Consider the following 15,452-nt stretch of genomic DNA (forward strand, 5'->3'; position numbering starts at 1 on the left):
ATTTCCATAAGGGAGTGCTTCTGACATTGCCCATCCATATAAATTATTAGCATCCACATACATTAAATATTCTGACTCCTTACTCGGGTCAAAATCTTGAAGATATTTGTGGTTTGCTTTGGTATATCTATGACTACTTTGAACAAGTCCCCCTCGAATTCCAGATTGAATATATGTTATCATATCAATATCAGTCAGTAATTCGAGGGATATTCCTGTAGTTTTCAACATCGCATCCCATGACAAGCCTGGAGTTGTATAATAATGGGCAGGATCGAGTTGGTAGATATTTGAACAAATAGCCCTAAAGTTCTGAAAAACGTCTGTGAGCAACAAAACATCTGTCTTTAAATAGAGTTCCAAATAATCTCTAAGTGTTTGACACTTGAAGTGACTCCAAACCTGAACGGCATGAAGATAATCAGCTTCAGAGCATTCGGAGTCTGTCAATTTACTATAAAAATTTTCTCGAGGTGGGAGAGAGGTTTCTAATAATTTTTTATCAGAATCCAAGTATTCATATGGGAATACACCTTTCCTACGAAGTAGGGAGAAATCTTTTACGTCTGGAAATTGATTTCGAAGAACTTTGAAATCCCCTTCATTTAAATTTCCTGCAAGTTTGTCTAGGCTAGAGGGCATGAAGCGAATGGTATCTAAAAATCTAATTTCCATCTTATTTTTCCCTAATGGAATATATTTAGAAATGGAAATATATAATTCCTTATTCAAAGGAATTATTTTAATTTCTCCATCAATCTCCCCAAGTTCTTTCACAAACAAGTGTGAATCGTATTTGGATAGATTGTGGAAGAAAACAGGTATAAAATCTCCTGTCTTATATTTAAGGTTGCACTCACTATGTGCTGCACCTCGAAATTGCCCAGTAAAATGGCAGTGATCCCTGACTCTATCGCTACCTAAAATTCCCTTACATATGTGGCAATTGAGGGCCTCGTCAAAATCATACGAATCCTGTGCACTCATTTGAAGTGGTACTACATAATTCATGTAGTTTTGGTAAATAGCGGACAAATCGGATGTTAAACTATCTACAAAAGTGCGCCCGACATTTAATCCGGTCTTAGATACAAATTTTTCTAACGAGGGGTCGAATGAACATTTTATATAATATGCAAAGGCTATCGGGACATGCTTATTTACTAATTGGGTTTTTTCACTTACATCTATTGTTGTGGGCTCAAGTATGCATTCGAAGTCTGCATACACAGCGAAGGGCACCTCCAGCTGGCGATGGACATTCTTAAATTTGACGTCATTTTCCCCTTCCTTAGGCTGTTGAGACACAATGTTGCTGCATCTTTCAGAGTGCCTGTGAGCCCTTTCCTCACTCGTTGAAAAGGAAAGGCACTTGTTGCAGAACCATCGCCTATTTCCTTTTTTTCCTAACTGTGAAGATAGGAGGCTGGAATTTAACAATTAAAAATTGAGTTAGTCAATTATCATCATACCATATATTTATATATTTTTTTATTTTTTTTGTTTTATTATTTATTTATTTAATTTTTTTTTTTTTGAGTGTGCTTACCCGGAAATATTTTTGATCCACACATAATGTCCATTAATATCGGTGGTAGGTCCATCCAGATACAGCAAATTGAGATGATGCTGCTTCTCAGTTCCATTTGTATAGAGGGGTCCAAAAATAGTGTCCTTATCCTCGTCATACCCAAACACATTAAGACTTATGTGAGGGTTTTTTTGGATGAATACATTTATTTTATCCGTTTTCATTGGGAATGTCAACCCAGTGAAATCGATTCTGATGTTGTTTGTGTGTATGATGCTTGATTTGATATCAACATCATACACACAACACCGCTCTCCCTTTTCCTTTGGGTTTAATCCGGATACGATTGCCCACTTAAAACAGAAAACATCCTTGTTCTGTACATTGACGCATGCTCTACGGGCTTTAAGGCGTGCAGGTAGATCGAAATATTCCGATCCTTTGAGAGGAACACATTGAAGCATGTTCAACTCCACCCTAAGTATGCGTGTTAGGGTCCATCCACTGTCCTTCTCTTGGAACTCATCCATTTTCGATTTTATACTATCCGTATGGGAATCGTATAAATCAAATAAGTTGGATGATATCGTAACCAAACTCATCTTACTTTGGAACGATTTAATTTCCACTTGCGTTTCATGTTCTTTTACTAACATGTACTCCGCAAACAGCTCAAAATTTATTTTTGAAGCTGTATGGAAACTGAGGACTCTTTCAATATGAGGGAGCAGCGCCTGGCCCGCTTCATGCAAAAATTCACCAGGAATCCTTAGAGCTGCTCCCTCATTCGTAAACATATATTGAAGGATACGTCCCTTGTATCCATCAATAATTTGCTTTACTTGTCCATCTAGGGGTCGGGTAGCAAAATATTTGTGCTGTTCTGTGCGAACATGGTGATGCCATTGCACATTAAGTGGAAGGTTCTGCTGACAGGAGTTGCAGAAAATTCCTTGCATGTTGTTGAAGTTGTTGTTGTTGGCATACATTTTGATGAAGATGATGGTGATGAAGATGAAGATGAAGATGAAGATGAAGATGAAGATGAAGATGAAGATGAAGATGATGATGATGATGATGAAGATGATGATGATGATGATGATGATGATGATGATGATGATGATTTTGTTTTTTGTTGATTGTTTTTTGATGATTTTTTTTTTTTTTTTTTTTGTTGATTGTTTTTTGTTGATGGTTGATTGTTTTTTGTTTTTGATTTTTATTTAATTTAATTAATATTTTTTTTTCTGTTCTGTGCTTTTACACTTTTGTAGTTTTGCACTTTTGCACTTTGCACTTTTGCACGTTTGCACTTTATAAATTTTTTAATAAACTTTATAAATTTTTAATAAACTTTTAAAAATTTATTTAATTTTTCCACTCTGGATAGATCAAACCGCCAACTAGAAGTGATTCTTAGTACTCAACTAGTCCATACGCGGACCCACGAAAATCAGAAAATGTATACCAAACACTTGACATTTTCTTACCCTTTCCATCCTTTTTAAAGCCAGCTCCGCCTTCACTGAGAAACCGTTACAAGTGTATCCCTTTCACCCACCACCCCTATTTAGATAAGCTAATTGTATATGTCATCACACACATTCGAACAACTCCAACTGCAATGAGTGTGGGAGAACCCCTTCCTCTCATCCTTTTCAAGGAGGGAATTGTGTGTTTCTCTTCCTTCTATGGGAAAACAAATACCTTTTCAATACCTCTCAAGGAAAATCACATCCATCCCTTTTTTAAGTGAGGATCGTGGGTGAACGTCCACGTGCGTGAACGTGATCGAGCAGAGCGTGGGCGTGGATTTTTCCGTTAGCACCCTTCTTCCATTCCACCCCCGTCCCTTTTTTAAGTGAGGATTGTGGGTCAACGTCCACGTGCGTGAACGGGATCGATGCGGCCCAGGATCGCTGCGGTGCGACCTTTTCAATTGCTTCCCCGTCCCTTTCTTTAAGTGAGGGTCGTGGGAACGTACACGTGCGGGGAACGCTCCGGGATCGCTCGGGATCGCTCCCCTCCCTTTCGTACTCGTATCCACATCCTTGTTGGGGCGCTTGAACACTTGTTCACAAGTGTCCTTTTACATACACTGACCCTAATTAATTGCATCTTTATTACCCCCATCCATTGACAGGTTGACAGCTAACCCTCATTAATTGCATTTTTATTACTCAAAGCAATTAAATGTTTTGACAGCTAACCCATTAATTGCATTTTTATTACCCCTTTTGCCGACATCAAAGGTCCCGAAAATCCCGTTTTTATACTATTGTACTTATATTTTCCAGCTCCACCCCACCATCTCCACCACCTCCACCAGCTCCACCGCCACCAACACCAACTCCACCGCCTCCACCACCATCACCAATTTACCCGAAGGGAAACAGAGAGAACTCAATCTCTGTTGAGGGACATCGAGCAGATCCGCTAATGCTTGCCCTTAACGAATGTAGGGTTAAGGTAACTCACTTTAACAAACTCCCCATTAATTGGAGTTTAATATTTTTTCACGAGAGGGTAGCAGGCAAGTTTGTGCAAAATATAATGCTCAAACTTGCCAATGTATTATCTATCTTCCTGATAGATACAATGCAATTGAAGATAGCCTTCTTTATTTTTTAATACTAAATGCTACACCCTTATAAAAAGGGATGATGGCAACATTATTTTAATTTAAAAAGAAATGAAGCTAACTTCGGCAGCAGAATTTATATAGCCTTGAATAAAAATTCTATAAATATAAACATACCATATAAATTATATATATTTGTATTAAAAACCAATAATTAATACCTGCTTTCATTTCATTGACATATACATATTATATTTGCATCTTTTCATTCACAGATTTGCATTTTTCTTCTACATCAAACAATAGTTTATATGGCACCTATATGATATAGTCGTCCGATTTTCATAAAATTTAATACAAAATTTAAAAATAATATAAAATGACTAAACCTCAAATTTGATGAAAATTTGTTGAAAACTGAAAAATTATAATTTTTAATTTTATTAATTTCTCGATCGTTCCTATGGGAGCTATATATATATTTTTCAGATTTTCATAAAATTTTATAAAAAATTGTATAGTATAGTAAAATGGCTAAATATCAAATTTATCCAATTTTATTGAAATGAAAATCTTTTTTTTTCAAAATTTTATTTTTCATATTCTTTAAAATCTTCATCAGGTCAGGTCTGTTTATCAGATCCGATCAGGTCGTACAACCAGGTCTGTTTATCAGACCTTTTAATCTCAGGTCTGTTTATCAGATCCGATCAGGTCGTACAACCAGTCTGTTTATCAGACCTGTTAATATCAGGTCTGTTTATCAATCAGATCAGGTCGTACAACCAGGTCTGTTTATCAGATCAGATCAAATCATACAACCAGGTCTATTTATCAGACCTGTTAATACCAGGTCTGTTTATCAGATCAGGTCGTTTTATCAAACCTGTTAATACCAGATCTGTTTATCAGATCAGATCAGGTCTTACAACCAGGTCTGTTTATCAGACCTGTTAATACCAGGTCTGTTTATCAGATCAGATCAGGTCGTACAACCAGGTCTGTTTATCAGACCTGTTAATACCAGGTCTGTTTATCAGATCAGATCAGGTCGTACAACCAGGTCTGTTTATCAGACCTGTTAATACCAGGTCTGTTTATCAGATCAGATCAGGTCGTACAACCAGGTCTGTTTATCAGACCTGTTAATACCAGGTCTGATTATTACATCAGATAATACCACACCTCTATACACACCACACCATATATATATATGCTTATGATTAATAAATTTTTTCTCAGTACATTCCCAACCCCAAGACTGAAATAACCACTCTTACTCTTCGAATTTAAATATTTTCAAATTACATCACAATGAACCAAAATATTTTATCACAATTAAATAAAACTCGAAATGCTTTGAAAAAAAAGTTTTCAGAGTTAAAACAATTTAAGACCCAGAATATTATGGGTTTGGAAGAAACATTTAAACCCATAACTGATCCATTAAATGAACTTGTTAATAATAATAATAATAATAATATTAACAAAAAATTCCTGTCCAATACAGAGGGAGACAATCAAAATGATCAATTTGAATTTGACAAAGAGAATAAAACTCCGCTTATGAAAAAAAGGAAACTAACATTTTACACTGCAGCTACAAAAAATTCAAAACCCAAATATGATACATACAAACCATTGGATTGGAGATTAAAAAGTGATGATGATTATGATAATATTTCTGGTGGGGATGAGGTGGACGAGAACGATCAATTTTATTCCCAATCAGCTATAGATGATGATTCTTCATTCTCACCACCGGATCATCACTCACATCAATCATCACCAGTATTATCAAATCAAGCAACTGCTCACACAACTCAAACCTCCCCCCATACATCACCATTGATTAGATCTCCACCCTCAGTGCTTGAAGAGAGTTCAAAAAATTTTAATGTTAGTGAACTAGCACGAGATCATATTTTGGATAAAACATATGGACCATACAAAAATGACTCTGGTCAATTAATGTTGGGGAATAATCAAATAAATGTATCAAATAATACGATTGAGTTTGAGGATGGGCAAAACTGGAAACTCACTAGCGGATTATATTCTTTAATATTCCATCATCTTCCAAAAAATTATAATACAGATGATCTGGAGCTATATAGAGAAATTTTACAAAAAACTAATGCCTACCGAAGAAATTTTCTACCAAACGGACAAGTGAAAGGAACGAGAGCATTAAAATATTCTCAAATTATCAAACCACTTTTAGCTAATTTACCCGTCACCAAGTCTACACCCAAACGCGATAAAGAAAACGTAACCGGGTCTGGTTTCATGACACTTGAAAGGAATAAACCTAATTATGTATACTGGGACGATCCAAATGAGTTAGTGGAACGACTTCAACTTTTAATAGCTTCGGAAACAGCTGGAAATACAAATCACGCAAACGAAATTACATCGATAATTGAAGAGCTCCGAGAGGCCAAAGATTTAGTATATATTTATTTAGTATATATTTATGTTGTAATATTCAAATGAGATTATACTCATCATGACCGTTGAAAAGCAGAACACTAATAATTTAAAACGATATGAGAAAACTGAGACGGGACTCTACCTAGATACTGATGGAAACTTTAATATACAAAAAAGGCGTATAAAAAATGGTGGCTTCCCAAAAGAAAACGCAGACATCGTCATCAAAGAATATGTTGATAAAGCTATTCATGAGTTGAGAGTATCCTTAACATCATTGATTACAAAATTTCAAGAAGCAATTGGTCAAAGTTTTGATGGTGTTACGGCAATCGATACTGATACAGAGGGTAATTTTAATATTCAACGTGAAAAAAATGTTGGGATTCCCAAAGAAGCTAAAGATATAGCCAACAAGGAATATGTCGACAAGTCTGTAAAGAGGCTGAGGGATTCTATTATTTCACATCAACAAGATTTAATTGTTAGTATTCCTGATGAGAAAACTGCAGATATTGAAGATCGAATAGAGAGACTTGAGGTTGTTGTCTCATCTATTATTGAAAAAATAAGATTTTCGAAATAATTGAATAGTCTTTTACCTGATAATGAGTAGGCGAGGAATTATTAATGAATTACACGCTCCTGCGCGCAAACATTTTCTACGTCGGAGGGTTATTACAAAGGGAATAAATTCGTTATGGCAGGCTGATCTGGTGGAAATGGGAAAGTACTCTGCCTCGAATAATGGATATCGCTTCCTACTAACAGTAATTGACACATTCTCGAAATTTGCGTGGGGTGAAGCACTTAAGTCTAAGTCTGCAAAAGATGTTGTTGAAGCAATGGAGAAAATATTTAAATCTGGGCGTGGAGTACCAAAACATCTACAAACAGATGATGGAAAAGAGTTTTTTAACGAACAATTTAAGTCTTTGATGAAACGACATCAAATAAATCATTATTCAACATTTAGTACTTTAAAGGCTTCAATTGTTGAGAGATTCAACAGAACATTAAAAGAACTTATGTGGAAAGAGTTTTCTTACAACGGGAGCTATAAGTGGGTTGAAATCTACAAAAAATTAATTAACTTTTACAACAACAAAATACACAGGACTATAAAAATGGCTCCTATCGATGTGAATGTTGAGAATGAGAAACACATCTTGGGAACGGTATACAATAATATAAAAATGTTTACAGGTAGCAAACTGAAAATTGGTGACAATGTTCGAATTTCAAAATATAAGGGAGTATTTGAGAAATCGGATATACAAAGTTCAAAATACATATCCAACCACATATCTATTAGAAGATTTAAATGGAAATCCTATTAAGGGTGGATTCTATAAGGAAGAGCTAAAAAAAACTAGATTTCCCAATACCTACCTAGTTGAGAAGGTACTTAAAAGAGAGGGAAAAAGATGTCTTGTACGTTGGTTGGGTTTCCCGAAAACCGACGACAGCTGGATAAATAACTCTGAAATTTTATAATGAAATAAAGACACAAGCAGTTTTATGTTTTCCTTTGGATATTTATTTATATATTTTTTTCATTGATTTAATTTTATTCTAATCTTAATATTATATACACATAGATTTAATTTATTTTTAGTCTTAAAGTAAGTATTTTTAAATAAATTATTATACTAGAAATACAAAATAAATGATGTTTTTATTTAAATACAATTTTTGGATCTCTCATTTTATCCATTGAAATATAATGCCAAATTAAATTTTCTTCGAATTCGTCGAGCGCACTTTCAGTATCTTCTAATTTTCTTTTAAGAGTTCCTCTCTCACCCTCATTATTTGGGGTGTTTCCTAGAGCAGACATTCGGCTAAGCCAAACCCTTGAATCTGCTTCTAGAGCTGTCATACAGCCTTCAATTTCCCTACGAACTGTTTTATAATGACCTATTGCTAGAGTGGATATTCCATCATCACCTATAACTCTTTTGTCATCCTTATTATCTAAAGTAATTTTTGTAATTTTTAATGTACTAATTTCATGCCCTCTCGACCTAAATATGTACATGCTATCACTTTCTTGTTGTCCTGTGAACAAACAATTTTTATAATTGTTAAAAGTAATCTTCTCCAAACAACTTCGTTTCACTCCCTTATTTTTCTTAACACATGTTTTAGGCTCGCTACCTACACCCGCTGCTGTGTAGGCATACATTTTTGAGCGAAGACCCACAAACTCAGTCATTGACCTACCCTGCAGTTCGTCTTTGAAGAACCCTAAGCGCTTCTTATTACACTGCTGGAAATTATATAGCCTAGCCAATTGATCTGGATATTCAGATGTATCAAATTTTAAAGCAACATCTTCACGAATGTCACTATATAAATCCTCTGTTTTAATAGAGTAGATAAATGAATCTGTATCCATATAGTTTAATTTAAGTGCATTCTGAAATTTGGGTTTCATATATGAGTAGTGAAAATCATACATCTTCCATTTGGATAACTCCAACACTACAAAACCCAGGTATGTTGGCTTATCACAAACGTTATGAAGTCTATTCATTTGAATTGCATACATGTTTTCACTAAACTTTGTTGCACTATGAAAATTGGATCTGGCTATTAAGTCCCTCGCACATAATCTAGGACGCCCACCTTTGGGACCCACAGGTGGGGCTTCCCATTCTGTTACTAGGCGAATGTCCTTGCGCTTTAAGCTATTCTCCATCGTCTTCCCGTAGACACTGTTGTTTAAAAGCTTAAAAAAGTCTTTCTCAAAATTACTTTTAGCCCTAGTCCTATGCTCTGTGTTAATATCAATATATTTTTTAAGCCAAGGTTTTTGCTTGAATTCGAGGATACTATGTACCTTTTCGAGCTCTAAGCCATTATCTATACACTGCTTTAAAGTTTTATAGTGTATGATATATTTGGTTTTATTACAAAGATCGGCTATTAATTTTGGAGTCTTTGAGGTTTTTGAAGGGAGTCTGTTTCCAGGACAGAAAGGCAGGTCATTGTGTTCATCGTGAAGCGAGTATGGATATTTCAAGTCTACCTCTAAAATATATCCATACTCGCTTTCATCACAAATAGAATTAATATTAAACATTTCTATTTCTGGTTGATTCAACCATTTAAAATTTCCATAAGGGAGTGCTTCTGACATTGCCCATCCATATAAATTATTAGCATCCACATACATTAAATATTCTGACTCCTTACTCGGGTCAAAATCTTGAAGATATTTGTGGTTTGCTTTGGTATATCTATGACTACTTTGAACAAGTCCCCCTCGAATTCCAGATTGAATATATGTTATCATATCAATATCAGTCAGTAATTCGAGGGATATTCCTGTAGTTTTCAACATCGCATCCCATGACAAGCCTGGAGTTGTATAATAATGGGCAGGATCGAGTTGGTAGATATTTGAACAAATAGCCCTAAAGTTCTGAAAAACGTCTGTGAGCAACAAAACATCTGTCTTTAAGTAGAGTTCCAAATAATCTCTAAGTGTTTGACACTTGAAGTGACTCCAAACCTGAACGGCATGAAGATAATCAGCTTCAGAGCATTCGGAGTCTGTTAGTTTACTATAAAAATTTTCTCGAGGTGGGAGAGAGGTTTCTAATAATTTTTTATCAGAATCCAAGTATTCATATGGGAATACACCTTTCCTACGAAGTAGGGAGAAATCTTTTACGTTTGGAAATTGATTTCGAAGAACTTTGAAATCCCCTTCATTTAAATTTCCTGCAAGTTTGTCTAGGCTAGAGGGCATGAAGCGAATGGTATCTAAAAATCTAATTTCCATCTTATTTTTCCCTAATGGAATATATTTTGAAATGGAAATATATAATTCCTTATTCAAAGGAATTATTTTAATTTCTCCATCAATCTCCCCAAGTTCTTTCACAAACAAGTGTGAATCGTATTTGGATAGATTGTGGAAGAAAACAGGTATAAAATCTCCTGTCTTATATTTAAGGTTGCACTCACTATGTGCTGCACCTCGAAATTGCCCAGTAAAATGGCAGTGATCCCTTACATATGTGACAATTAAGGGGCCTCGTCAAAATCATACGAATCCTGTGCACTCATTTGAAGTGGTACTACATAATTCATGTAGTTTTGGTAAATAGCGGACAAATCGGATGTTAAACTATCTACAAAAGTGCGCCCGACATTTAATCCGGTCTTAGATACAAATTTTTCTAACGAGGGGTCGAATGAACATTTTATATAATATGCAAAGGCTATCGGGACATGCTTATTTACTAATTGGGTTTTTTCACTTACATCTATTGTTGTGGGCTCAAGTATGCATTCGAAGTCTGCATACACAGCGAAGGGCACTTCCAGCTGGCGATGGACTTTCTTAAATTTGAGCTCTTTTTCCCCTTCCTTCGGTTGTTGACTCACAATGTTGCTGCATCTTTCGGAGTGTCGGTGAGCCCTTTCCTCACTCGTTGAAAAGGATAGGCACTTGTTGCAGAACCATCGCCTATTTCCTTTTTTTCCTAACTGTGAAGATAGGAGGCTGGAATTTAACAATTAAAAAATTGAGTTAGTCAATTATCATCATACCATATATTTATATATTTTTTTATTTTTTGTTTTATTATTATTTATTTTATTTATTTTTTTTGAGTGTGCTTACCCGGAAATATTTTTGATCCACACATAATGTCCATGAATATCGGTGGTTGGTCCATCCAGATACAGCAAATTATGATGCTGCTTCTCAGTTCCATTTGTATATAGGGGTCCAAAAATAGTGTCCTTATCCTCGTCATACCCAAACACATTAAGACTTATGTGAGGGTTTTGTTGGATGAATACATTTATTTTATCCGTTTTCATTGGGAATGTCAACCCAGTGAAATCGATTCTGATGTTGTTTGTGTGTATGATGCTTGATTTGATATCAACATCATACACACAACACCGCTCTCCCTTTTCCTTTGGGTTTAATCCGGATACGATTGCCCACTTAAAACAGAAAACATCCTTGTTCTGTACATTGATGCATGCTCTACGGGCTTTAAGGCGTGCAGGTAGATCGAAATATTCCGATCCTTTGAGAGGAACACATTGAAGCATGTTCAACTCCACCCTAAGTATGCGTGTTAGGGTCCATCCACTGTCCTTCTCTTGGAACTCATCCATTTTCGATTTTATACTATCCGTATGGGAATCGTATAAATCAAATAAGTTGGATGATATCGTAACCAAACTCATCTTACTTTGGAACGATTTAATTTCCACTTGCGTTTCATGTTCTTTTACTAACATGTACTCCGCAAACAGCTCAAAATTTATTTTTGAAGCTGTATGGAAACTGAGGACTCTTTCAATATGAGGGAGCAGCGCCTGGCCCGCTTCATGCAAAAATTCACCAGGAATCCTTAGAGCTGCTCCCTCATTCGTAAACATATATTGAAGGATACGTCCCTTGTATCCATCAATAATTTGCTTTACTTGTCCATCTAGGGGTCGGGTAGCAAAATATTTGTGCTGTTCTGTGCGAACATGGTGATGCCATTGCACATTAATTGGAAGGTTCTGCTGACAGGAGTTACAGAAAATTCCTTGCATGTTGTTGTAGTTGTTGTTGTTGGCATACATTTTGATGACGATGATGGTGATGAAGATGAAGATGAAGATAGATGATGATGATGATGATGATGATGATGAAGATGAAGATGATGATGATGATGATGATGATGATGATTTTGTTTTTTGTTGATTGTTTTTTTATTTGATTTTTATTTTAGTTTTTAATTTTATTTAATTTATTTATTTTTGTTTTTCTGTTCTGTGCTTTTACACTTTTGTAGTTTTGCACTTTTGCACTTTTGCACGTTTGCACTTTATAAATTTTGTATAAACTTTATAAATTTTTAATAAACTTTTAAAAATTTATTTAATTTTTCCACTCTGGATAGATCAAACCGCCAACTAGAAGTGATTCTTAGTACTCAACTAGTCCATACGCGGACCCACGAAAATCAGAAAATGTATAGCAAACACTTGACATTTTCTTACCCTTTCCATCCTTTTTAAAGCCAGCTCCGCCTTCACTGAGAAACCGTTACAAGTGTATCCCTTTCACCCGCCACCCCTATTTAGATAAGCTAATTGTATATGTCATCACACACATTCGAACAACTCCAGATGCAATGAGTGTGGGAAAACCCCTTCCTCCCATCCTTTTTCAAGGAGGGAATTGTGTGTTTCTCTCCTTCTATGGGAAAACAAATCCGATCCCTTTTTTAAGTGAGGATCGTGGGTGAACGTCCAAGTGCGTGAACATGATCGAGCAGAGCGTGGGCGTGGAATTTTCCATTTCACCCCCATCCCTTTTTTAAGTGAGGATCGTGGGTCAACGTCCAAGGTGCGTAACGAGGATCGAGCAGAGCGTGGGCGTGGATTTTTCCGTTAGCACCCTTCTTCAATTCCACCCCCGTCCCTTTTTTAAGTGAGGATTGTGGGTCAACGTCCACGTGCGTGAACGGGATCGATGCGGCCCAGGATCGCTGCGGTGCGACCTTTTCAATTGCCTCCCCCGTCCCTTTCTTTAAGTGAGGGTCGTGGGAACGTACACGTGCGGGGAGCGCTCCGGGATCGCTCGGGATCGCTCCCCTCCCTTTCGTACTCGTATCCACATCCTTGTTGGGGCGCTTGAACACTTGTTCACAAGTGTCCTTTTACATACACTGACCCTAATTAATTGCATCTTTATTACCCCCATCCATTGACAGGTTGACAGCTAACCCTCATTAATTGCATTTTTATTACTCAAAGCAATTAAATGTTTTGACAGCTAACCCATTAATTGCATTTTTATTACCCCTTTTGCCGACATCAAAGGTCCCGAAAATCCCGTTTCTATACTATTGTACTTATATGTTTACCAGCTCCACCGCCACCATCTCCACCGCCTCCACCAGCTCCACCGCCACCAACACCAACTCCACCGCCTCCACCACCATCACCAATTTACCCGAAGGGGAAACGGAGGAGGACCTCAACGCTCTGTTGAGGGACATCGAGCAGGACCCGCTAATGCTTGCCCTTAACGAATGCAGGGTTAAGGGTAAGCTCAGCTTTAACAAACTCCCCATTAATATGGAGTTTGATATTTTTTCAGCTAGGAGGGTAGCAGGCAAGTTCGTGCAAAATATAATGCTCAAGCTTGCCAATGTATTGGTCTATCTTCCAGATAGATACAATGCAATTGAAGATAGCCTTCTTTACTTTTTTAATACTAAATGCTACACCCTTATAAAAAGGGATGATGGCAACACTGATTTCAATCTAAACAAGAAAGGAAGCTAACTTCGGCACGCCGAAGTTTATATACCCTTGCAGATAGAAATTCTATGACTATGACCATACCATATAAATTATATATATTTGTGTTAAAAACCAATGAATTAATACCTGCTTTCATTTCATTCACCTATACATATTATATTTGCAGCTTTTCATTCACAGATTTCCATTTTTCTTCTACATCAAACAATAGTTTGTATGGCACCTATATGATATAGTCGTCCGATTTTCATGAAAGCTGAAAAATGTTAAAATTTTTTTTGTAAAAATTTTCCGATCATTCCTATGGCAGCTATATGATATAGTCGTCCGATCCGGCCCGTTCCGACATATATACGAGTGAGAGTATATAGAAGGCTAACTACAAAGTTTCATTCAGATAGCTTCAAAACTGAGAGACTAGTTTGCGTAGAAACGGACAGACGGACAGAAGGACAGACGGACAGACGGACATGGCTAGATCGACTCGGCTGTTGATCCTGATCAAGAATATATATACTTTATATGGTCGGAGGTGCCTCCTTCACTGCGTTGCAAACTTCTGACTTAAATTATAATACCCTGCAAGGGTATAAAAATGACGAGTAATAGCTAATAAAAATTAAAAAATAAATAAAATTAAAAAATTTTTTAAACTTAAAACATAAACTTTAATTATTGGGAAATGCAAATTGGGGATTTTTTCAGCATTTTTATCTGTTTATCAGACCTGTTAATACCAGGTCTGTTTATCAGACCAGCTCGTTTTATCAAACCTGTTAATACCAGATCTGTTTATCAGATCAGATCAGGTCTTACAACCAGATCTGTTTATCACACCTGTTAATACCAGGTCTGATTATCAGATCAGATCAGGTCTTACAACCAGATCTGTTTATCACACCTGTTAATACCAGGTCTGTTTATCAGATCAGATCAGGTCTTACAACCAGATCTGTTCATCAGACCTGTTAATACCAGGTCTGTTTATCAGATCACATTAGGTCTTACAACCAGATCTGTTTATCAGACCTGTTAATACCAGGTCTGTTTATCATATCAGATAATACCACACCTCTTTATATATATATATATATATATATATATATATATACATATATGCTTATGATTAATAAATTATTTCTCAGTGCGTTCCCAGCCCCAAGACTGAAATAATTCTACTCTTCAAATTTAAATATTTTCAAATTACATCGCAATGAACCAAAATATTTTATCACAATTAAATAAAACTCGAAATGCTTTGAAAAAAAAGTTTTCAGAGCTAAAACAATTTAAGACCCAGAATATTATGGGTTTGGAAGAAACATTTAAACCCATAACTGATCCATTAAATGAACTTGTTAATAATAATAATAATAATAATATTAACAAAAAATTCCTGTCCAATACAGGGGGAGACAATCAAAATGATCAATTTGAATTTGACAAAGAGAATAAAACTCCGCTAATGAAAAAAAGGAAACTAACATTTTAAACTGCAGCCACAAAAAATTTAAAAGCTAAATATGATGTATACAAACTATTGGATTGGAGATTAAAAAGTGATGATGATTATGATAATATTTCTGGTGGGGATGAGGTGGACGAGAA

At 35.9% G+C, this 15,452-nt stretch overlaps 1 protein-coding gene and 1 long non-coding RNA gene across 2 annotated transcripts; both read right to left on the bottom strand.

The window, feature by feature from the left end:
• Window positions 1-1,646, bottom strand: LOC147644814 (uncharacterized). Its single transcript, XR_015273378.1, has 2 exons — window positions 1,550-1,646; window positions 1-1,426 (listed from the first exon to the last, which is right to left on the bottom strand). It is a non-coding gene; the product is annotated as an uncharacterized LOC147644814 (long non-coding RNA).
• Window positions 1,647-8,062: 6,416 nt separating this feature from the next.
• On the bottom strand, window positions 8,063-12,136 carry LOC147644815 (uncharacterized). Its single transcript, XM_086840526.1, has 2 exons — window positions 11,185-12,136; window positions 8,063-11,064 (listed from the first exon to the last, which is right to left on the bottom strand). Exons 1-2 carry the CDS (start codon window positions 12,120-12,122, stop codon window positions 10,584-10,586), a joined length of 1,419 nt encoding a protein of 472 aa, XP_086696652.1. The 5' UTR covers window positions 12,123-12,136; the 3' UTR covers window positions 8,063-10,583.
• Between the last annotated feature and the right edge of the window lie 3,316 nt (window positions 12,137-15,452).

The sequence above is a fragment of the Drosophila serrata genome, unplaced genomic scaffold (genome assembly GCF_035046125.1).
Source record: "Drosophila serrata isolate PLE 108 unplaced genomic scaffold, ASM3504612v1 contig_89, whole genome shotgun sequence".
Classification (NCBI taxonomy): Eukaryota; Metazoa; Arthropoda; class Insecta; order Diptera; family Drosophilidae; genus Drosophila; species Drosophila serrata.